The sequence below is a fragment of the Apteryx mantelli genome, chromosome 21 (genome assembly GCF_036417845.1).
Source record: "Apteryx mantelli isolate bAptMan1 chromosome 21, bAptMan1.hap1, whole genome shotgun sequence".
NCBI classification, from domain to species: Eukaryota; Metazoa; Chordata; class Aves; order Apterygiformes; family Apterygidae; genus Apteryx; species Apteryx mantelli.
The window spans coordinates 7,444,255-7,466,931 of record NC_089998.1 but is presented as its reverse complement, the minus strand read 5'-3'; the positions used below and the strand labels follow the sequence as shown (position 1 = coordinate 7,466,931).

The window sequence follows — 22,677 nt, the reverse complement described above, 5'->3', positions numbered from 1 at the left end:
TCCATCCTCGCAGGCAAGGCACAAAAAGGTGTACGAATGCATCCGTCTCCCACTGAGCCCCCTGCCTGATACCCCGATAGCCTGTACCCCCCTGCCACCACAGCTCCCCGCGTGCTTGCTCACTCACACGGGTCGCTACCCCTCCACAGGTGACCAGCTCCTCATACAGCTCGTAGTCCGACATGCAGCGGCTGATGCTCTTCTCACAGCCCTGCCAGGCTCCCCTGGCCTCCTCTAGCTCTACTGCTTCCTTCAGATCATCCTCTAGTGTGATCAGGGGCCTGGGGACAAGTATCAATGCAGAAGTAACACCATAGCCCAATGGCAAATACCCAAACAGACACTTTGTATAGAAGGACTCAGTAGAAATGAGACTCCTGCTTGGAACAAATTTCCAAGGCCACATGTAGATGTCCAGCAAGCCACTGTCACCTTTTAGGAGCAAAAAGGGGCAAAACCAGCTTTTGACAAGACAAATTCATCAGTTGACTCTGAAGGCAGCAGAAACATGTCACTTCATTCCAAAATAAACAAAACCTTCACTCTCAGGGGTTGAGCAACCCCCTCTTGGAGTCAGCAGCATTAGCAGACTAATGCCCAAGACGAACTACCTCCCTCTGGCACGCACCTACTGCGTCTGTTGCACTGGGTGAGATCAGCCAAAACGGGGGGGTTCTGGAGGGCAATGAAGCTTTTTCTCCAAGGTTTCTTTAGCGAGGCGTCCAGTCTCACTCCTAAGCACAGCCTGGATAGTCTTTCTTGGAAGGAGGTAGTGTACGAGGGAAAGGACCTGCAGTGGCAACAAGACAAGACCTGGATCTCCTCCCAACATGCCTGCACTCATGGAAAAACTCTTCTCCACAGTCAGTGCTAAGCACTGAGCCCTTGGGTTTCCACTGCCACAGCCAACCACCTGCCTTACGCCATCAGCAATGGACTTGCCAGCCTCACCGGGACCTGCCCGGCCAACACCTGCCCAAACGGGGAGCCTGGGTTTCATTGCAAAAAAATACCGAATCTATCAAAACCAGCCGGGGAAAACCATGCTGCTGCCCTCAGCTGTGCCGCAGTTGGCAACAGCAGTGTGGGGACATGCTCCTCTTATCACAGCCAGCTGCAGGAGGGCTTCTGCCCTGAATTAGGTTCAAAGAAACAGGAAAGTGAAAACAAGCAGCAGGAAAAATGCCTTCCTGATGGCTTTAACACATTAATGTTGTAAAACTCAAGCTATAAACATTATTGCTTGACTTGGACCTGTACCCTGGTAGGACCCTTGACTCCAGCTGCCGATTCCTGATGCAGAACAGAAATGCCACGCTTGCCCCAAACTGCCTAACAGATAGCCAAGGCAACAGGCTGGGAGGGCATCGGGAAGCGGTGCCAGGGTTGTACCTCGCTGTCAGTGGGGTCAAGCCACAGACTTAGCGCAATATCCTCCTTCACACCCTCCACGCCGCCTCGGCACACACGGGTCCTGGCCCAGCACAGGTAGTACAGCGGTTTGTGGGGGTCATGCTCGATGGCCGCAGAGAAGCAAGCTTCTGCCTGCTGGTACTGCCTGCGAGGGGACAGGGGAGCGCGCTCCGCAGCCTGGCACACCACGAGCCCCCCAGCGCCATGGGAGACCGCACCGACCCTCTGCTCACCTCGCCGCTAAGTCCTGCTGGCCCTGCTCATGCAGTACCATCGCAACCCGTCTCCGCACACCCCAGTCCCCTGGGCTCAGCTCCAGCGCCTGCTGGTAATCTGCTAGTGCATAGGCCAGCTCCCCCAGGCAAAGGAAGCAGTCTGGAGCGAAGCAATGTCAGCATCTCAGGAGATGGGAGCAGCTGGGATCCAGCTGCCTGCCCCGGGCTTTGTCTAGAGCTCTCTGCACCCGTGGGAAGCATGAGCACCTTGTGTCCAGCCCGCCCCAGCCACAAAGGTTGCAGAGTCATTAGACAAATGCTCAGTGCTCCAACAGTCGGGAGACGCAGCCCAGTCTGGAAGCGAGCAGCCGTTCTCGGCTGCACCCTGGCAGAGACCACGCGGAGAGTGAGCAGAACCACCAGTGGCAAATCCCAGCACACACGGCGGGAGGCAGAGGGATGGGGGCGTAGCAGAGCCACACCAGGGCTCCCACACGCAGCACAGGGCTCTCCCTGGTTGAGCGCGGCCACCCCAACTCCCCTCATTCTGGAGTTCATCAGCTCTGCCCGCAGCTCCTGGTAGCTCTCCCCACTGCTCACAGGAAAGGTATGTCCAAGGGCACACGGCTGTTATCTGCAGCCACTTCCCTGAGCCGGGAACAGGACCAAGGGAAAACCCAGGGGTCCTAGTTCCCATTTCAGCTGCTGTTCCCCAACGCAGGGCCACAGAGCGGGGCCTTCCCCTGCGGACACTCACTGCCTGAGTGCCAGGTGCTGCTGTTTGACACTGCACAACTGCACAGCCCTCATCCTCGGGACCCTGCTCCAACCCCCGGACACACTCAGCCCTGGCCCAGCCACCTGCCTCCTCTGTTGACGTAGAGGCCCTTCTCCCTCTTCTCGTCTCGCAGAGCCTCGCCAAGGAGCCTCACAGCCTCATCGAAGAGGCCCAGGGCGTAGCAGCGCACAGCGCAGTCGTTGTGGGTGAGCACCAGCTGCCGCCAAGCCTCCCGGGCCTCAGGGCCCCCCTCAGCACCCAGCTCCCTCGCCCTGGCAAAATCCTCACAAGCCACGCTGAAGTTCTTCAGCCGTCGGAGGAGGGTCCCTCTGCGAGAGAGGGACAAAACCAGCAGAGCTAAGAAGCCAGTGGCGCCAACCAGCTGCAGCCAGGACCAGGGCAACGCACTCACTACCTCAGGATGAAGAAGTCGGCAGTCAAGGGATCGTTCTCGATGGCAAAGCTGATCTTGAGCAGGGCTCCTCGCAGGTCCCCGCACAGGGCCTTGGTCACCGCCTCAGCCTTGGCCTCCTGGCCTCATCTCAGCAGCCTCTGCTTCAGAGCTTGGGCAGCTCCATGCTGTGGCTCCAGCTCCAGGGCCCACTGGATGTCCTGGTGACACAGGGCCAGCTGCCCAGGAGATCAGGTACCATCAGGGCCTGGCACTCTCCAGAGCATCTCCAGTCACCAGGAGGTTACCCAGGGTCCCTCACACAGATCTGGCCAGTCCAGAGTTCAGTGTGACCCAAGTCCACCAGGGCTTTCTGACAGAGACAGCTCTAAACCCCAATCTCAGCAGGGCAGGAACCACCTCACCCAACAGGCCATGAGGGGACACCATTGCTGACAGAGCATGGGTCAGACCAGAGTCTTCCCAGGTCTCCTGCTTCCCTGGCGCATCACAGCTCCCTGCATGAAGGCATCCCATAACTCCAAATCCAAACAGCTGCTCCAGATGCCCCAGCGGAGGGGAGCAATGCCCCCTGGCAGAGAGTCCCTGAGCAAGGCTGACACAGCATCACATCCCCTTGCCACACAGGGTGGGAGGGACCAGAAGGGCCGTACCTGCCCAAAGCGCTCATAGAACGAGGCACGCAGCACGTACAGATCAGGGTTCCTCACATCTTCCTCCAGATCTCTGTTAACCATCTGGAGGCACTCCGGGAACTTGTTGAGGGCAGCAAGACACATGATGCTGCAAGACAAGATGGGCAAGGCTGGAGGGGAACCCACAGCAGCACCAGCCCAGATAAACGGCTTTGTGCCACCTCTGTTTTACCTCCTCTGGCAAAACACCCTGCAGTGAGGCTGCAGCTCAGCTGCCCTTGTGAAGGCCTCCAGGGCCTCACAGTAGAGCTCCTGGTCCAGCAGACATCGACCCTGCAGAAACACCCCACCAGTTGGCCACGGGACAGGACCACGGATGGGGATAGGGAAGTGGTGGCTCACTTGTAGGTCAAGGACCAGGGCCAGGCGTTCCAGGCAGGGCTGCTGCTGTGCAGGAGACAGCGTAAGCACCTTCCTGAAGATCAGCATAGCCGACTGGAAGTCACAGAGCTGGAGGAAGGCCTCTGCCCGCTGCTGGTACAGCTCTGCCTGCACCATGGACACCCTCAGTGCATGCTGCCCCCAGCCTAGCCCTGCTCAAGCTACCCAGGACCAGCCCAGCGAGAGGATAACACCACAGCGAACAGCATCCTGGAGCCAGACACTGGCGTCACAGCTGGCCTGAGCCGTGCTGCCTCCCATCCCCTGCTCCCAGCCTGAGGAGTCTGTCCCCCGGCCCGGTGGGGATCCTTTACCCTCTGTGGATCCAAGCTGATGGCTTTCGAATAGCAGGTGATGGCTTCCTCCCACTGGCCATGTGAGGAGAAGTCCAGCCCTTTCTGCCAGCTGCAGAGAAGAAAAAAGTCATAAGCTAGGTCCAGCCACGTGCTAACAGGCTGGGGGAGCATCATGCAGCCTCCACCAGGAGCTGAATCAAGCCCTGCTCCATAGGCAGAGCCAGGGCCCACCCAGGCCTGGGGGTGGCCAGGGGACCACATGACCTCACTGCCCAGATGTCCCCTCAGGACCTGACCACTGCCAAGGACAGTTTGAGAGTGGGACATAACAGGTACAAACAAGGGAAACATGGGGACTTACTGCTCCTGCATCCTGTCCCGCACAATCACAGGGAGGTATCTCGCCTCCCTGGGGCCCTCAATGCTGCGCAGACACTGGCTGGGCCTGAAGATCCTCTCCAAGGACTTCTCCCAGCCTTCCTGTAGCTGCTCTTCTGGCACCGCAGTTGCAAACAGCCCCCCTGCTTCCATCTCTGTCCCACCTGGAGGGACAGTGCTGCTGCTCACACACTCTCCCCAGGTGACCTCGGTCCCCAGCCCCACTCTCAGGCCCCAGTAACCCCCCCACAGCTCACTCTGGCTTTGCTCCTTCCACTTTGCCCCCCACCCCCGGGCCCCAAAACTCCTCAAACCTCCCTGTTACCAGGCTGGCTCTCAGCAGCCCCCGGGGCTGGGGAAGGAGAGGTCTCACCTCGCTCTGCCCAGGCAGGGCCAGCCGCCTGGGGCCCCCCTGCTCCGAGCCTCTCCCAGCCGGCCACCTCCCGGCATTGCTAGGCAGGAACGCGGCGGGTGCAGCCCGGGCAGGAGCCAGGGCAACCCGGGAGGGGGGCAGCACACGCCCCGCCACCCCCCAGGCTCACCCACATCTCAGAGAGCATTCCAGTGACCCCCAGGATAGGGGAGAAGGGGCAAGGGAAAGGCCACAACACCCCTGACAAGGGCAGATTCACAGTCGAGGTGCTGCAGCACCACCTGCTCCCGTTTCTACCCCCCACCCCAACCCGAGGCCCCACGGGGCGTCCCGCGGCCGGGCCCCGCCAGCAGGCCCGGGCACCTAGAAGGCGGCTGGATGTATTTGCCCAGTGCCACAACGTGCGGGGTGGCCGCTTCGGGGCGGCCCAGGGCCGGGAAGGGGCCGAGCAAAGCGAGGTAGCAGCGGTTGGCTTGACCTCGACACAGGCTGCCCCAACAGTTGGGCCTCAACCACCGGAGAGGGGATGCGGGGCACCCCGGGGCAGGGGGACAAGGCGCTGGACACCGAGGAGCCATCGCAGAGCAGGGACGGGACGACCCTCACCCCCATCTCGCCCGCAGACTAGCCCCAACCCCGCCCGCCCTTAAGCAAGATGGCGGCTCTGCCCTTAAGCAAGATGGCGACAGCGCGCGGGGCGGAGCGGCGCTCGGCCATTGGCGGCGAGGGGCGTGACGTATGGGCGGCGGGCGGCGCGGCATGCAGGCGGCGCGGCTGGCGGGGCGCGCGCGGCCCCTCGTGAGCCGGGCGGGGCCGCGCGTCCTGGTGGGGCCGCGGGCGGGGGCGGGGCTGGGGGCGCCGGGGGGGCGGGCGCGGGGGGAGCGAGGGCGGGGGGAGCTCTGCGGGATCGGGGCTGGAGGGATTGGGGCAGGGGGAGCCCCGAGGGATCGGGGCTGGAGGGGATCGGGGCAGAGGGAACCCTGGGGGATCGGGGCTGGAGGGATCGGGCCTGGGGGAACCCTGGGGGATCGGGGCTGGAGGGATCGGGGCGGGGGGAGCCCCGAGGGATCGGGGCTGGAGGGATCGGGGCAGGGGGAGCCCCGAGGGATCGGGGCTGGAGGGATCGGGGCAGGGGGAGCTCTGGGGGATCGGGGCTGGAGGGGATCAGGGTGGGGGGAGCTCTGGGGGATTGGGGCTGGAGGGGATCGGGCCTGGGGGAACCCTGGGGGATTGGGGCTGGAGGGGATCAGGGTGGGGGGAGCTCTGGGAGATCGGGGCTGGAGGGGATCAGGTCTGCAGAGGATTGGGGCTGAAGGGAGTGGATCTGGGGGAGCCCTGGGGGATCGGGTCTGCAGGCGATCTGGTCTGGAGAGCAAATGGGTCTGGGGAAGCACCTGGGGGATCTGGTCTAGAGGGGATCGGGTCTAATGGGAAGCAGATCTGGGGGATCGGATCTGGAGGGGAGCAGGTCTAATGGGAAGCAGATCTGGGGGAGCACTGGGGGATCGGGTCTGAGGGAGAGCGGGTCTGAGGGAGAGCAGGTCTGGGGAAGCACCTGGGGGACGGAGCCGGGGGGAGCCCGGCTGACGGCGCGGCGGTGGCACGGGGCAGGTGGCAGGCCTGGGCAACTACGGGCTGCGAGGGACGCGGCACAGCGTGGGCATGGCCGTGCTGGACCGGCTGGCCGGGCGGCTGGCGGTGGCCGACCGGTGGCGAGCGGACGGGCGGTGCTGCGCTGACGTGGCCGTGGCCGCGGCGCACGGCGTGGAGCTGGTGCTGCTCAAGCCGCGGAGGCTGATGAACCTCAACGGGCTCAGCGTCGCCAGCGCCGGTGAGCGGCTCGGCAGCGTCCCCGGGACCAGCCCGAGGGGGCTCGCAGATCCCTGGGATCTTGTGGGGCTTCTGCTACCTTAGCCCAGGGCCCCGCTTTCTGCCCTGGGTCTGCCGTGCCCCTCAGACGCCCCTTGCAGGGGTTTTCTCTGTACGGCCACCTCCCCTCGGCTCGTAGCTCCTCCTGGACACGGTCCCCAGCTAGCTGCTGGGTGGCCCCGGCAGTGCAGGGGAACCGGCCGGTTGCAGAGCAGCCCAGGCTCCTCCACGCACCACCACGCCACCAGCCCCCGTGACAGCCCTGCCGTGTCCCCTGCCCTGCGGCACAGGGTCCCTGCAGCCCCACTCTGTGGGCCTGGGGCGCAGTGAACCAGTGTCCCCCCTCACTTTTTGGGCTGTATTTGTGTTTCTAAAGCCAAGATGTACAACCTGAGCCCAGAAGACATTTACCTGGTTCACGACGACCTGGACAAGGCGCTGGGGAAGGTGGCCATCAAGCTGGGAGGCAGCGCAAGGTATGGGGGGAGAGGGAGGGGAGAACAGCAGCGTCCCAGCGGCTCTAAGCCACTCCGGGTGGCCCAGGCTCTGCCTGTGCGAGCTGCTTTGGGGCCTTGCCCTGCCCCTATGGGCACCAGGGCAGTTCCTGGCCCCATACCACCAGCCCGCCAGTGCTTGCAGCCCCCCCAGCGCCAAGCCCTGGGCCTGATCCCAGCTACAGAGGCAACAGCTGGCTGTTTGGGCAGCCTCTCAATTCCTGCCCTGGCAGAGAAAAGGCAGGAAGCCTCCTGGAGACGGCTGTGAGCTGGATCCAGCCCATCAGCTGCACCACATGGACTTTATATAGTACTCCAGGGCCCGATGCCTCCACTCCGCCAGCCCAGCGTCAGCTCCTGAATCAGCCCCGAGACGTTTAACTTAGGAACTCTTCAGCTGTGGGCTGGGGTGCCGATGGTGCTGGAAACTGCTCCTATCCTGGTTGCAGCAGGATTGCTCAAATTCAGCAGCTGCTGCCCAGAAGGATGCTGGGCCACGGCGCTCAGTCGCACGTGCACCAGCTGCAGTAAGAGCCGAGATGCCCAGAACATGCTGTCCCAACCCTGCTTCCCCTCGTTCCCCCCACAGCCGGCCCCTCTCAGCCCCAGGGAGCTCAGATGTGCCTGCAGAGTTAGGGCACAGGAGCTGCACCCCCAGGTTGGGACAGACCACGGCCCAGAGTCCCTGCAGCGAGGGATCCCAAGCACTATCCCGTGGCGGGGGGGTCTCTCACAGACTAACGGTGGGTTTTGTTCTTCCCTCCCCAGGGGACACAACGGGGTCCGATCCTGCATCAGTGCTCTGCGCTCTGACGTGAGTGGGCTCCTGGGGAAGGGGATCTGTCCTGCCCCTGCCTTGGTGCTGGCTTGCCACCCCCCGCGCCCCTCGGACGAGCCCCAGCCCCCTTCCCTCCACCCCTGTGCTCGCCCCCCCCTTCCCTCTGCCCCTGCTTCCCAGAGGGCCTGATGTTGGCTTGGCCCCAGTCGAGGACATGGAAACAATTAGCTCAAGTGGATCCGCCTGGCCTGGCAGGAGCCTGGGGCCCAGCCGAGCCCGACAAAAGCCTCTTCCCAAACTCCTGGTTTTTGGAACAGGGCCTGAAACCACCCCAGGGGAAGGTGGGGAGGCCCGTTTCCCTCACTGTCACCCAGGCCATCGCCCCCATGCAGCACTGTCCCTCGTCCCCTCAAGCTGCTCAGAGCTAGCTCCAGGGCCTCCGGGCTCCGCTCCCGACCTCTGTGCCAAGGGCCCACAAGCCTCTGCCATGCTGATGTGCCTGGGGGCAGCTCCCCTCTCAGCCTGGCCCCTTCAGGTGCCTGCTGGTGGGGACCAGCCACCAGCAGCTCCTCCAGTCGCTCCTTCTTCCTCAACAGGAGATGACACGGCTCAGGGTCGGCATCGGGCGGCCGGAGGGCGGAACGACAGTGACCTGCTACGTCCTGGGCCCATTCAGCAGCAGGGAGCAGGAGATGCTGCAGCAGGTCCTGGCCCAGGCAGCCACTTGCCTGCTAGAGCACATCCTGCAGAGGAGAGCACCCAGGGGAGAGCCAGGGGACAGGGGGTGACGCTAACCCTGGAGGACCTGTGTGGCTGATGGCTAGAGCACTCTGGGCTCTCCTGGGTGACCATGGTGCTGAGCAGAGCGGGGTTTGCCAGGCGTCCTGGCAGGACACTAGGACAGTCCCAGTCCAGCCCCATTCTCTTCACCTGTACGGATCCAGGCAGCTCCTCTCCTGCACAAACCTCTGCGATGGCTTTATAAGGCGGTTTTGCACAGACGTGAAATAAACCCACAGCCCCAGCTCTGCCCTGCTCCTTCTCCTGCAGGGCTGGGTCCCGTTGTGCTCTCCCCTGCGCCACCAGCTGAACTCCGGCTGTCCCTGACTGCTGGGCTGGTCCTGGCTGGAACTCTGGGCATCGTCCTGTCCATCTCATGGACTAGAAGTTGTCATTGGCTGTAGACACAGTTCAAATGTGACAGATAGCCTTAGAGAGCCCAACCGCGTCCCCTCAAATCCATGTTCCTGTCCCTGTTCCCCCAGCCCAGGCTGGAGGGAAACTTGCAGAGGGGAACGGATGAGTAGCAGGAGCCAGACTCTGAGGGCTCTTCCTGGTGTCTCACCATCAGGCTGCGGCAGGGGCATGGGTGGTTCCAGAAGGGGTAGCTTGTGAAGGTGGCCGGAGCCTCTCAGTCTAGGCATGAGGTGGGTCACAAGTAGCTGCATCTTGAAGGGCACCTTGCTAGAGATCCCAGAGGAGTCTCTTGGGGGCAAGACTGGATGCACCTGGCTAGAGCTGCAGGGCCAGAGGGGAGAGGAGGCGCTCAGGGAGGGAGGGGATGGAGGCAATGTGGCCCCAGTGTGCAGGATTTGACCCCTGCAGAAGGGGCCTGAGCAGGGCCCTGCTGAACGTGCCAGGAGGAGGAAGGCTGCATGCATGCGGGAGAGGGATGCAGTGTACCTCCTTTTGGGTGCGTTTAGCTCATGGGTCTTGCTATCCTTCAAAGCCAGCAGCTCCTGCATCATCAGCCTGTTCCGCAGCATGGCCCAGTGCTGGGATTTTCCCCTCTTCTCCAACGGCCTCTGCACAGGAACAAGAGGGAAATGGCTGGGTGCCTGCTGCGATAACCCTTGGGCTCCAACCCAGCAGGCTACAAGGCAAAGTCACTGGTTCCATTGGGATCCTGGGGGCTATTTCCTGCTCAGGAAGATGGGATCGCTGCCATACAGAGAGGGAAGAGATGCAGGGTAGGGCACAGCTCTGCGACCGCAACTGCTGTGGCTGGGGAGGGAACATCATGTCCTGGGGCTCAGCCCCAGGGGCTGCAGCCTCTCACCTCCCTGAGGTCCCTGCTGCTAGCGCTGCTTTTGCTCAGAATACTCTCCATGCTCCCCATGTGCTCCATCTCTTTTGAGGTCCTGGGCTGGCGCTGCTGTTCAGACATCATCTTCCCCACCTTTGCCCGTGAGTCCTCCTCCTCCTCACAGCTGTGGGAGCAGAAAGGACAGGCACATGCATGGCCTGGAGCAAGGGAGCCACCAGCACCCCATGTCACATCTAGCTTTGAGGTGGGCAATACCATGGAGGTGCTGAGCCTGGCCAGGTTGGGGGCAGAGTTGGTGCCCCCCTCATGCCCAGGTCTGCCTTTCCTTGCTTCCTCCACTCCAGCTCTTCGCAGCTATTTCTCCCTCAGGAAAATGCTAATCTTAAGGGCTTTAGAAAAGGTGTGTGGGGGGGGGTCCCCTTTTGAGTGTTGTGTCCCTCTTTTCACCCTCATGGTGATTTTCCTGTTCTGACTTCTGTAGGCTCCAAAACCACTTTGGCTTCGTTGAAAAACAGTGGAAATCAAGAGCCTCCTGGAATTTTATACCTCACCAACACATGAGATCTGCTCTCACTGAGCTGAAGCAATTGGCTGGGAAGTTTCAGGGCTGTCTTACAGTTTTGGAGTTAGATTTTTTTTTTTTTTCTTCTCCAAAACACTGGAGTTTTCGACAGATGGGGAAATTCTGGCTCTTCCTGGCAAGAGCTGTTATAGGTCTCATGCCAGACAAGGCAGCCCAAGGAAGAGTTTCTCCCCCCAGCACTGCTGCTTCCCAAAGGCCCTGGGCTCTGCTTGGCAGGTCCTGTCCAGGCTACTTAGCCTGTGAGGTCTGCTGGTGCAGCGCCGCAGAGCGAGCAGCCTCTCACCCACCTCCCAGGAGGCACTGGAATGGACCTGGGAGCCTTGCTGGGTCACACATACCGCAGCGCCGCTGCTGCTTCCTTCAGCTGCTCCAGCTGGCACTGGACCTTCTTCCACCCCGTCTCGTCCCCTAGCCCCTGCAGCATCTCACATAACGTGGTTAGCGTCGAGATCACCTGCAACCAGGAGACAGGCAAAGAGGCAGAGGACAGATGTCCCCAACCTCCCATCACCTTTCCACCCTGCCATGCCACACTTGCCTACACTCACTTCCCCTCCCACACACACTGTCTCCCCACTGCAAAGCTGCTCCAGTGCTCAGAGCACCCCAATACCGGCTTCCCGGGGAGAGGGGGATGAATGCTGCACATGGCTATATGTCAACCCCTTTGCTCCCCAGCGATCCCTCCCCGGGATGGGGGCTGGGACCTTGTGGTTGCAGACCATGCGCCTGGCCATCTCTTTCTCCCTGTCCTCCAGGAGATCCACTTGGATCTTCAGGTCACGCATGACCACCTGGAGCTGCTCGTTATCCTTCAGGAGGTCCCTGTTGCAGTTGTTCAACCTGCCCAGCTGGGCTCTGAGGGCCGTGTTCTCCTGGATGACCTGTTGGATGGTCTCAGACATCCTCCTGTGCATCTCAGCTGCCAAAGCATCCACCCGCTGCTCCATCTCCTTCATCAGGCTGTGAAGAGAAGGGGGCACAGCCCCCCAAACCGTGGGTGAAACCCACCTCTGCAGGGCTAAAGCTGCAGCTACCCCCAGGTGTACCCACCACCCTGCCAGGATGGAGGCTCACTCCATCCCTCGCAGCACTTTCCCGAGCACCTCCATGTCACCCACTCTTCCAGCCCTGATTCTCCTGATGACCTGGGCAGCCTGGGAAAGCATTTGCCCACATCCCCAGTTGCAGGGAAACTGAGGCACAGTAAAGTGACAGGAACAGGCAGGAGCAGGGCTTGGGGAAGCCTCTCATCTCCAGACAGACCTCTCCTTGTCCAGCATTGCTTTCTGCTCCAGGATCTTGACTATGATCTCATGCTTCTCCTCTTCCTTTTTCAGTTGCTCTTCCAGCGATGTGATTTTGGCCTTGAGCTCTCCGTTTTGTAACCTGAGCTCTTCCACCTGCTCACCTGCCAAAGAGACCCCGAGAGGTCCCTCCTGCCGGACATGCTGCAGGGTGCCAACAGCCACGGCAGTGACGATGCTCGCAGCGAGCTGGAAAGCTGCACCCACCCTGAGGACCGTGGCAACCAGGGTGCCCTCAGCACCCACCCAGCTGCTAGTCCGATGCCGAAAGGGGCACCCAGGTGCCAGGCAGGGGTGGAGAGAGGGTGGCACTAGGGGCCTGGAAGGGAGCTCAGATCTCCCCCAGCTCCCCTGGACAAGGGTTGGTTGCAGCATTTCTAAGGAAACTGCTCCTCCACCCCAGGCAACCCTTGGTTTTCAGCCGAACATTGCCCTGCGGGGCATTTGCTTGCTCCGGAGAGCTGAGGTTTAGCACCACACAAGCAAACGCCTCCCCTCCGAATCTGGCCGCAGACCCAACACGGGCTGGTGCCCAGCAGGTCTCAGCTGCACGCGCTGGTGCTCAAGCTGCTGTTGGGCTTTTGGCTCCAAGGCCAAAGCCTCTGCTGGAAACACCAGCACAGGGGAAGCACTTCCACCAGCGGTGCCCGGGGAAAGGAGAGCTCTGCAGAAACGCCACCCGCCTTTCCAGCCCCGAGCCTACGCCTGCGCCCCGGGGTCCTCCTGGCTGCGTCCCCCCGCCGGCACCAAACCCACCCTGACCTCAGCCCGGAGCCCCCTCCAGGCGCTCCGCACCGGACGACGCGGGACGCAGGGGGGGGGACGCGCAGCCTCGCACGGGGAGGCTCGGCCTCCCCCGGCCCCGAGGAGGAGCCGGGGCCGCGGCGAGGCGGGAGGGGAGGGCAGGCCCCCCGCGGCCCCCCGCACGTTACTTAGCAGCGATTTCTCCGCTGTGAGCTTTTCCCAGAGCTCCTGGGTGAGGCGGTACACCTCGGCGAGCTGCGCCTCCAAGGCCTCCCCGTGGGGCTCCCCGGGCTCCTCCGGCAGCGGCCGGCAGTCGCGGAGGGCGGCGATGCTGTCCTCCCGCCGGCACAGGGCCGCCGGCAGCGCCTCCTCCACCTGCCGCTGCTCCTCCAGCGCCCACTCCGGCTTCTCCAGCGGCACGGCCTGCCCGCTCGCCATCGCCCGGCCACGCTGTGCCGAGGGGGGCCGCGGGCGAGGGGCACGATGGCTGAGCCCCAGCCCTGCCGCCCCACCAGCCGGCAGCAGCCTCCGCAGCGACGGCCCCGGCATTCCGGCCCCAGCATTCCGGCCCCGGCAACGCCACGCGGGGCTGCCCGGCCAGGCCCGGTGCTAGCTCGCAGGGGTCATCCCTGCATCCTCCTGCTACAGCTCCAAGGACAGGGGTGGGATGTCCTGGGAGGGCGAGGGAAGCACGGCCACGCGGCGCCACGGCAGCTCCCTCCTCCTCCTCCCACCCCGCTTTCCTCCCGCCCTTCCCCCTGGATGGGTTTTGCTCCCCAGTGGACCATCACCTGCCAAGGGACCGCCAGGCCCTCACCGAGGGACACGATGGGGAACGCCACGTGGGGCAAGGCCGCGCAGTGGAGCAAACCCCCCAGCACAGCAGCTCAAAAAAAAGTCTGGTTTAATCCTCCCTGGGCTTCAGCCCCAATGTGACACCGGCAAGGGACAAGCCCAGATGGCAGCAAGGGACAAAGCCTGCCACCTCGTGAGCGTCCCCCCTTTCTCCAGCACCTGCAGATCCACGTGCAACGTCCAAGGAGTAACGAAAGAACGGTAACATACAGCCCGCGCCCCGGGCTCCACGAGCAGCCGGCTCTCGGAAGAACAACCCCCAAAGTCCAGAGGGGCAGGAGACGGTGGAGTTTCGTATTGCTCTGGACTGTCCTTCCCTCCCAGGGAGATGTGTCCCCAGGAGGGATGGAGCGCCGTGGTCCACAGGTCCACAAGTCCCTCCGTCGAGCACGGAAAGAGCTCTGGGGTCTTGCTCGGAGCCCATGGGACAAATCCTGCGTCGGGGCCTGATGTGCACAGTTTGAAGGACCCCGGGGGGGTCCAGCCAGGGCGGCTGAGTCGCTCAACCACGAACGGGCAGGACCGGCTGCGGGGCAGCAGCCTGCAACACTCCCACCTTGGTCACGGTGCCGCATCCCTAGGGAGAAAGGAAAAGCACCGCGTTAGTGGTTAAGGCCAGGCTGGCTGCAGAGGGACAACCGACCCCTGCCACCCCTGTCAGCCCTGCCTTCGATCCCGGAGCCACCGCGGCACTCGGTGCCAGCAACCCGCCGCGGGCGATCGCCTGCCGAGCCCATCGCGCCGGGGCTGGAAGCTCTTCCCACCTTCCCACTCTCTTTGGCTCCTCCGCCAGCCAGCCAGGGTCATTTCGCACGGCCAGCGTGAAAAACCAAACTCCCCGGATGCCGCAGCATCCGCCGCCCCGGCTCTGCTTCCGAGGGGGCCCTGGCAGCCCCGACCCCGGGAAGGAGCCACCGGGTGCGAACCGGGATCCTGCCGGCTTGCTAACCCCGGCACCCCCCGGGCTGCCCCGGCCCTCCGACGCGTTCGCGCCTGGAGGAACGGCCAAGGGCGGATTGCTTCGCAGCCTCCCCCGGCCTGGCTGCTCCCGGGGCGGCTGTCGCTGCCAGCACTAGCAACCTCAGACAGCAGGACCGTGTCAGGGGAAGCGTGGCCCAGCGTTAACCGTGGCGGCGCCGCCGGCGGGCGCAGCAAACGCTGACGCCGGGACGCTCGTCTCCCCGCACGGTCTCCCCTGGGAAACGCGGACCTCCCGTAATACGTGCGGGAGGGCGAACAAGGACCAGGACCTTCGGGGTGAAACATGCCCCTACGAGAGGCCCCAGCACTCTTCAAACTAGGGTGGCTTTTGCAGAAGGTGACAGAGTTTTATCCCTTCCTTGCTCGACTGATGGGAGAGAGGCACGGAGACGGGAACAGCAGGAATCTGGTCTCCTGGTCCCCTCTAGCCCCACTCAGGACACCTGGGTCCCCAGCAGGGACTGCACAGCCATGAACTGTGCCCTTGCCCTCTCTTGCCTCAGTTTCCCTGCCTGGAAGAGAAGGCGCCTTGTCTCAGCTTCCTGGTGCTTCAAGGCCAATGGGAAGAAGTCAGGCAGCGGAAAAAAACAGGAGGCTGAGATGCATCCAAACACAGCGCTCACAGGGAGATGCTTTCTGGCTGCTCAGTCCCCCACCCAGCGCCACGTGAGCCGGCAGCGAGGAGGAAGGGATCGGACACGTGTCCCGCGGCCGCTCCCGGAGGCCTCGCTCACCGTCAGAGCTCGTCGCGAGCGGCCGAGCGGATCGAGTGACCCGCGCCGCCCCGCGAGTCCTTCAGGGTCTTCTGCGAGCCGTTCCAGCCCGTCTTCTTGGAGTCGTCGTCCCAGATGGTGGAGGTCTCCGTGTCGCTCAGCCAGTTGGTGTCCCCGGCGTAGTGGGTGGGATGCACCAGGAGCGGGTGAGCCGAATACACCAGCAGGTCCCGCGGGGCAAAATGCCGCTTGTACTCCTCGCTGGGGAAGGCAGAACAGACACAGGAGAACACATCCAAATACGGAGCATGGCTCAGTGGAGAGGAAAGAGCTGGAAAAGGAGGACTGACCACCTGGGGCTGCGGAAGCCACCGCCTGGGGCAGGCGATGGGGAGGAAGACGCTCGCCGCCGTGCTTGGACAAGGGGTCCCGGGGAAGGCAATGCGCCCGGCTGCACGGCCTCCTCCCTCCTCCCCGGCTCTGAGGGAACGTCTCAAACCGCGGCCAACGCGCCGCGCCGGGGCCGGCCGCCTTAAAACCCGCTGCCCCCGGCCGCGGCGGGGCCAGGCCTTGCCAGGCGCAGCGGGGAGCCGCGCGCCGAGCTCCCCCCCCATCACCCTCACCGTGCCCGGGGGGATGCGGCCGGCCAGGGAGCATCGCCCAGCTCCGCGGCACAGAGGGAGCGCGGCGGGGGACACGCCAGACTCGCCCACCCCCCAAAATCACCTCTCCCCCCCCCCGACCCCGGCCCAAGGGGCAGGGGGAGCCCCTCAGCAGGGGACATGCCAGACCCAGGGGTCCCAGCGCCGGGGGGCTGCTCCCCCCCAGCCGCGGGGCTGAGATCCCGGCTCCGTCGGCGCCGCCGCCGTCCCCCCGCCCCGCGCCGGCACAGGGCCATTTTCCAGCGGCCGGCGGCCAAGCAGCGTCCGGGGGGGAATGAGCTCATGCGCGCAGATGTTTTCCTTCGGCATGAGTAACGCCGGGGAGGACGGGGCAGGGGGGGCAGGCGGCGGCAGCGGAGAAGAAACACATGTCCCTCGGCCCCGGCGGCCCCCTCCCGCTCCTTACTTGGGGTGCTTGTCGTACATGATGGGCAGGAACTCGTCCACCGGCAGCATTTTGGAGAGGGGCTCGGCGGCCAGGAGCTTCCGGGCGCCCCGGCGGGAGATGGCGTAGGCCAGGGTCCAGTAGGAGTAGCTGGCCACCACCAGGTTTCGCACGCCCTCCACGGGCGCCTCGTCCTCGGCGTTCACCTGCTTCCGGCCCAGGTAGCTGCGGGGGGCGGCGGGCGAGCCGTGAGGGCCAACGCGGGGCCCCCGGCCGCCCCCCGCGCCGCCCCCCGCGCCCCCGCCTACATGAGGTCCCAGTCCCGCTGCGCCCGCTCCAGCTCCTCCATCAGCCGCCGCAGCCGCGCCGGGAAGGAGACCTCGAAGCGCACGTCGTCCTCGAAGACCACCGACCGCTCCAGCCCCCGGGAGGCGATCTGCGGGGAGGGCACGGAGGCGTGAGCCCCGCCAGCCCGCCCCGGCCCCCCGGAGCCCCCCTCGGCGCCGTACCTCCTTCCAGACGTTGTAATGGCTGAGGAAGCAGCCCACCTCGCCCTTGGTGAGCGTGCGGCCGGAGAAGGGGTCGTAGTAGCCCGGCAGGAGGTCTACGCCCAGCACCTTGATGTCGCTGCTGTTGAGGGCGCTGCGAGGCGAGGGGCCGCGTCGGCGAGGCGCCGAGAGCCGCCTGCGCGCCCCGTCACCGCCCCCGGCGCGGGCACGCGCGCTCCCCGCCACGGCGCGGTCACCTGCCGTCCACGGCGTCCACCACCCGCGGGGCGATCTCCAGCTCCCGCAGGGAGTCCAGCATCCGCCGGCGCCGGTCTGGCCTCCGCACCAGGTTGATGAGGAAAATCTGGGGAGGAAGCGGAGGGTCCCGCCAAGGGGTGCCGGGGACGACGCGCGCGGCCGCGGGGAGCCCCCACGGGGACTGACCCGGGACACGGGGGTCCCTCGGGCACTGACCTCGTCGAAGCCCATCTTGGTGAGCGGCTTGGGCAGGAGGGAAATGTGCCTGGAGCGCTGCATCGGGGGGCCGTCCACTGCGGGGAGACGGGACGCGGGGCTGGAGGGGGCAGCCGGAAAGCCCTGCCGCCGGGACCGACCCCACCGGCAGGACCCCCGTGCAGGGGGCAGGCGGCCATCCCCGGGGGTCCGCTCACCCGCAGGCGCTCACCCATGGCTTCCAGCGTGAGATGTACAAAGTTGACACGCTCGTCCTCCAGCGTCTGGTGGGCCTTCACGGGGACGTTGATGTAGCCAAAGCGCTGCTGGTTGCACACGTGGACCTCCACGCCTGTCGGATGGAGCGGGTGAGCATCTCGGGCCAACGGCCCCACTGCCTGCCCACCCTCGCGCCGCCACGACCCTCCCACGGGCCCCCAGCGCCTCACCGGCAGCCTGGCACGAGTAGGCGAAGACAATGATATCGTCAAAGGACCAGGTGTAGTTGGGGTGGGGAGGGTAGAAGGCCAGCCGGGACGTCTCCTCCTTCCGCAGGTCGATCAGGAACGTGGCGTAAACCATGGGGACAGCGAAGCAGCCTACGCGCTGGCGGTTCTTGGTGGGGAAGTAGTCGGCCGTCCGGCGGTAGTACCCCTACAACACACACCGGTGTGATGCCTCGACCATCCCACGGGCTCCTCCATCCCACGCTACAGCACACGGCAGCAAGGGGAGCTGCAGAGATGCCGTTCCTGAGGACACGGAGCAGCATGGGGCCGGGGAAAACACCAGCGGGGCTCTTCGGGGCGAGCAGCAGCCCCGCGCAGCGAGCCAGGCGCCCGCGGCATACCTGCGGCGTTATCCCGCACCAGAAGTTGGAGTAGTAGGTCTGGGAGTCCAGCATGGGGGCGACCACCGACTTGTTCTGTGCCATGAGGAACTTGAGGGTCTGGTTGTTGGTCAGGATGCTGTCCGTGTCCACAAACTAGGGGCAAAACACACATCCCCGAGGTCCGGATCTGCCGCCCTCGGCCACAACTCCCGTCTGCCACCTTCTACACGGCGGCATTTGCCCCGGAGCTGGGGGGGACCGGGATGGCTCTGGGGGGGGGGTGTCTGGGGCAGGGTCCCGCTCGCCCCGTTCCCAGTTTCCTCACCAGGATGTAATCAGCCCGCTGCTCCCGGGCGAAGGTCAGAGCCTCCTGCTTGAGCCGCATGAGGTTTTCGTAGCGTTTGTCGCTCCAGTGCTTGGGACCGAGCTCGTCAGGGTAGGAGCTGCGCCGGGGAAAGCAGGGGTTAACAGCGGTCGCTGGGAACGTCTAAACTCGGTGCGCACCGCGTGCCGGCTGGCTGAGTCAGCTCAGCATCTGCTTCGCTGCGGGCTCGTGCTGGCAGCGGCCGCGCTCGGGAGCGGAGGGATTGGGTGGGTGCCCTCTCCCGGCCCCCCAGCCCCGGGCCCGTCCCTGGTCCCTGCGGGCAATGCGGCTCCGTGCGGCTGCCCAGGCAGCGAGAGGGGGAGAAATCCGAGCCCAGGGCGGCTTCGCGTCGCGGCGGCTTCCCCGGCAAATGCATTCCAGGCGGAGGGGCCGGCTGGAAACAGGCTCTCGCTGTCTGCAGCTAGGTACGGGGCCTCCCACCCCGAGCGAGCCTGCGCCGGGGCGGCCCCGCGCCGCGCGCTGTGCCGGCGGCTCCGGAGCCTGCCCTAAACCAGGCTGGAGCCACCCCAGGCTAGAGGAGGGAGATGGAGCATCTTCTGCAAAAAGCTCAGGGGGGTCAAGCACCCCCACGTAAGGAAATGCAACAGGGAGAGGCTGAAGGAGGAGGGGGCGCAAGGCGCCGAGGTCTCACAGCCTGCATCTTGCAGCCGGCCCCTGCTCCGGGCCCTTCCCCGGCAGCCGGGCAGGGAGCGGGACGGGGCCCTGCAGCCTCACCTGGGCTCCTCCTCCGCCCGCCACTGCACCGAGTGATAGTCCTTCCCCACGGCCGCGAGCCATTCCCGCAGCATCTCCGTGGTGTTGTCCGAGTTGTGGTCCGTCACGCACCTGCGGAAGAGGCAGAGGCGTCAGCTCGGCTCCGGCCCAGCCCCGTATCCCGGCCCCAGACGGCCCCCCTCCATCCTGTGGGATTTGAGGAGGCCCCTGTCCCGAAAAGGAGTGGATGGGGCTCAGCACCTCCTCCCTACAAACACGCGTCACCGGTCCAGCGAGCAGCAGGGTGAAGAGACCAGGCTCCCGGGTCTAACGCCCGACGCACAAGGCGCCTGGGCTCCGGGTGCCTCAGTTTCCCTCCGTACACCTTTGCAAAGGCAGCCGCGAGCCAGCTAAGGGGGAGAAGGCGGCGTACGAGGCAATGGGCAGGTTGGCGCAGGTACGGGGGCAGGATCGATGCACACCACAGCCCCCCTCTCCAAACAGCACCGGCAGCCCAGAGCCGCAGCTGCCCCTTCAAAGGGAGCCAAACAAGTCCCTCTTCCCAGAGCTAAAAACGCTTCTAGAGCCGAGGCGCTGACACCAGCAAACGAAGGAAGCAGGATTTGCTTGGAAAATTAACATGTAATTTGAAGTAATCACGACTGCGCTTGCAGGAGAGGGCGCGCAGAGGGGTAATTTCTTCCAAATTGCTGCCTTGCCGGCCACAGCTCCAGACGGCGCGCGCCAGCCTGGGGCCACCGGCTCTCGTTTCTCCCGGGCCGAAATTAGCTCATGCCGAGCTTCGCCTTTCCAGTCCCAGCCCTGCCACCTCCCACTCCCGACCGGCGCGGGCTGGGGGAGAGGACGGACGCTCCCTCCCCGTCCGTCCGCGCACCACGTTGCACCGACCGGCTCCAGCCCTGTTTGCCCAGGAGCCGCTCGGCGGGGACGCTCCGACGGGGCCGAGCCCCCCGTCGCGCCGGCGGCGGCCCCCGAGTCGCCAGCCCCCTGCGAAGGCACCCGAGCGGCCCCAGCTCTCCAGCGGACCACGCTTTGGGGTGCCCCACAGCACCCGGGGCCGGAGCCATGGGGGGGACCCCCCGGAGCATGGGCAGAGCCGGGGCCGCCGGCTCCCGCGTGCCGCTCGGCCTCCCGCACGGGGCTCGGCGGCAGCGGAGAGATGCGCACGGATGGCAAAGCAATCGGATGCTCTTTAAAAGCACCATATGGCCCAGCCGGCCGGGGGAGGCTCCTGGGGGCCCCGACGGAGCGGACACCCCTCGCCGGGCACCCAGCACCCACTGGGCGACTCCTGCCGGTCCCCAAGCATCCTTCGCCCCCGCCGCCGGGACCCTGCTCCCGGCCAGCCCCTGCCTTGCCCCCCCGCCCCGAGAGCGCCCGGAGGAAAGTTTCCGATGAGCTCAGGCGGGAGGCTGCTGCGAGGACGGGCTGAGCCGGGGGGTCGGGGCCCCTGCTCCCCCCGCCGCCCCCAGCACGGTAAAGGGGTTTGGGGGGATCCGTGGGAAAGGGGAGGGAGGGGGCCAAGCCCCGGGGGGGGAGGCAGCGTTTCATGCTGATGTGGACAGGGCCCCCCAGGCTCCCTTCCCCTCGCCGGCCCCACGGCTCCGGCAGGGGAAAGGCAGGGGGCTTCCCGCCTCCGTGGCCGGGGGGCTTCACCGGGGGGCAGCCCCCCCCCCCGGCAGGTCCCCCACCCCGCGCCTGGCGCATCGCCAGCCCCCGGAGGGGCACTAACCATCAGGGTCCCTGCTCCCCACAGGGAGTCCCGTTACCTACACGAGTCCCCTTTTCCCCCCCAGGGTCCCCATCCTCCCCTGCCCCTCCAGGGTCCCTGCTCCCTCCAAGGATCCCTGTTACCCCCCCCAAAAGTCCCCATTGCCATAGGGCCCCCCATGGTCCCTGTTACCCCCATGGTCCCTGTTACCCCCCAGGGTCCCTCCAGGACCCCCACGTCCCACAGGGTCCCCGTTACCCCTGTTCCCCCAGGGCCCCCCTAGGCTCACTGTTACCCCGGGGTCCCCGTACCCCACACGGTCCCCATTACCCCAGAGTCCCCCTTCCCCCTAGGGTCCCCCCAGGCTGCCCACTGCCTCCCCAGCCCCCCGACGGCCCCTGTTACCCCCAGGGTCCCCCCAGGGTCCCCCCAGAGTCCCCAATGCCCGCCAGCCCCCCGACGGTCGCTGTTACCCCCGGGGTCCCCCCAGCCTCCCCAGCCCCCCGACGGCCCCTGTTACCCCGGGGTCCCCGCCGCCCCCCGCCGCCCCCGGCCCCTCACCAGAGGGCGGTGCTGGCGGCGGGGAAGTCGAGGCGCTCCAGGGCGCCGAGGCAGTGCGGCAGCGAGTGCTGCGCGTTGCGGGCCAGCAGCGCCAGCACCAGCCGCGGCGGCGGCGGCGCGGGGCCGGGGGCGGCGGGGGCCGCGCCGGGGTCCGGGGGGGCCGCGCCCGGCGCCGCCGGCGGCAGCAGCAGCAGCGGCGGCAGCAGCAGCAGCAGCAGGGCGCAGAGCGGCCCCGCGGCGCCCATGGCGGAGCGCGGCGGCGGCGGCGGCGGGCGGGGAAGGGGCGGGCTGAGACCCAGCGCACTCAGCGCACCCCCCGCCCCCGGCCCGGCCCCCGCTCCCCTCCCTTCCCCCCCCCCCCCGCCGGGACCCCCGTGGCGCCGCGGACCTGGGTGCGGCGGAGCCCGCAGCAGGCTTGTGCCCGCCACGCCCCCACCTTTTACCCCCCAAAAGAATAAAAAAAGATATAAAACGCCCCCAATTACCCTTCTGTCCGGGTGGGACTCGCTCTCCGGCCGGGCAGGGGGGGCAGCCGGGGGTGCACGGCACCCCTGCCCGCCGGCGGCCCCTCAAGCATCCCGGCGCGGCGGGTCGGCGGAGCACGCAGCCCCCCGGCCCGTCGGGGGCCCGCCGGGGACGTGGCCGAGCTCCAGGCGGCCCCGCGGCCTTCGAAACATCTGGCCCAAAGCGCTGGTTACCCGCCAGATCCGTAAACAGCGTCGGCAGCTCCCGGAGCCAGCGCGGGCCGGAGGGAGGGTGAATCCTGCGGGAAAGAGCCGCGTGCCCGGCGCTGCGGTGCCACCGGATCCCCGGAGAGACGCGGGGCTGCGCGCGGCCAAACCTCCGCACCGATCCCGCTGGCTCCGGCTCCGGCTCCGGCTGCCCACACATGGTCTTTGCCCGGCTCCCGGCGATCTCTGGAAAGGCACCAAACAAAGTGGTCAGGGAGGGCTGGGCAGGAGGGAAACTTCCCGCAGCCCCTGGGAGACGCAGAACCGGCAGCAGGAAGGGAAAAGGCGAGAGGGAAGCGGCCGCTCGCAGCCTGGGGCACGCCGGGGCCGGGATGCCGCCTTCCCTCCCTCCCTCCCTCCTTCCCGCTCGCCCCGAGGAAGCCGGCAGCTCCATCCCGGGACGGGAAAACCCAGCCCCGCGGCTCCGGGCCGCCCTTCGCAGC

The 22,677-nt window shown here is 65.8% G+C and overlaps 2 protein-coding genes across 3 annotated transcripts; one reads left to right on the top strand and one right to left on the bottom strand.

Moving 5' to 3' along the window:
• The first annotated feature begins 6,237 nt into the window (after window positions 1–6,237).
• PTRH1 (peptidyl-tRNA hydrolase 1 homolog) lies at window positions 6,238–9,106 on the top strand. Its single transcript, XM_067308965.1, has 4 exons — window positions 6,238–6,772; window positions 7,187–7,286; window positions 8,073–8,118; window positions 8,679–9,106. The coding sequence occupies exons 1-4, from the start codon at window positions 6,604–6,606 to the stop codon at window positions 8,868–8,870; spliced, it is 507 nt and encodes a 168-aa protein (XP_067165066.1). The 5' UTR covers window positions 6,238–6,603; the 3' UTR covers window positions 8,871–9,106.
• A 6,200-nt stretch (window positions 9,107–15,306) lies between these two features.
• CERCAM (cerebral endothelial cell adhesion molecule) lies at window positions 15,307–22,109 on the bottom strand. 2 transcript variants are annotated; one of them, XM_067309115.1, is made up of 12 exons: window positions 21,989–22,109; window positions 19,232–19,342; window positions 18,458–18,575; window positions 18,151–18,285; window positions 17,750–17,954; window positions 17,533–17,652; window positions 17,322–17,398; window positions 17,105–17,211; window positions 16,869–17,001; window positions 16,668–16,795; window positions 16,381–16,584; window positions 15,307–15,573 (listed from the first exon to the last, which is right to left on the bottom strand). In XM_067309115.1, exons 1-12 carry the CDS (start codon window positions 22,078–22,080, stop codon window positions 15,336–15,338), a joined length of 1,668 nt encoding a protein of 555 aa, XP_067165216.1. In that variant the 5' UTR covers window positions 22,081–22,109; the 3' UTR covers window positions 15,307–15,335. The 2 variants fall into 2 exon arrangements, with proteins under 2 accessions (XP_067165216.1, XP_067165217.1); XM_067309116.1 differs by lacking the exon at window positions 21,989–22,109 and adding an exon at window positions 21,504–21,763.
• Window positions 22,110–22,677: the final 568 nt, after the last annotated feature.

Bases quoted from the DNA above. Each gene is read 5' to 3' on its own strand.
- PTRH1 (XM_067308965.1), top strand. From the start codon at position 6,604: ATGGCCGTGCTGGACCGGCTGGCCGGGCGGCTGGCGGTGGCCGACCGG. The intron at 7,287-8,072 runs GTATGGGGGGAG...TTCCCTCCCCAG, and splicing joins AAGCTGGGAGGCAGCGCAAG to GGGACACAACGGGGTCCGAT. The intron at 8,119-8,678 runs GTGAGTGGGCTC...CTTCCTCAACAG, and splicing joins TCAGTGCTCTGCGCTCTGAC to GAGATGACACGGCTCAGGGT.
- CERCAM (XM_067309116.1), bottom strand. From the start codon at position 21,748: ATGGGCGCCGCGGGGCCGCTCTGCGCCCTGCTGCTGCTGCTGCTGCCG. The intron at 18,286-18,457 runs GTGAGGAAACTG...TTTTGCCCCTAG, and splicing joins AGCGGGCTGATTACATCCTG to TTTGTGGACACGGACAGCAT. The intron at 17,212-17,321 runs GTCAGTGCCCGA...CTTCCTCCCCAG, and splicing joins CCAAGATGGGCTTCGACGAG to ATTTTCCTCATCAACCTGGT.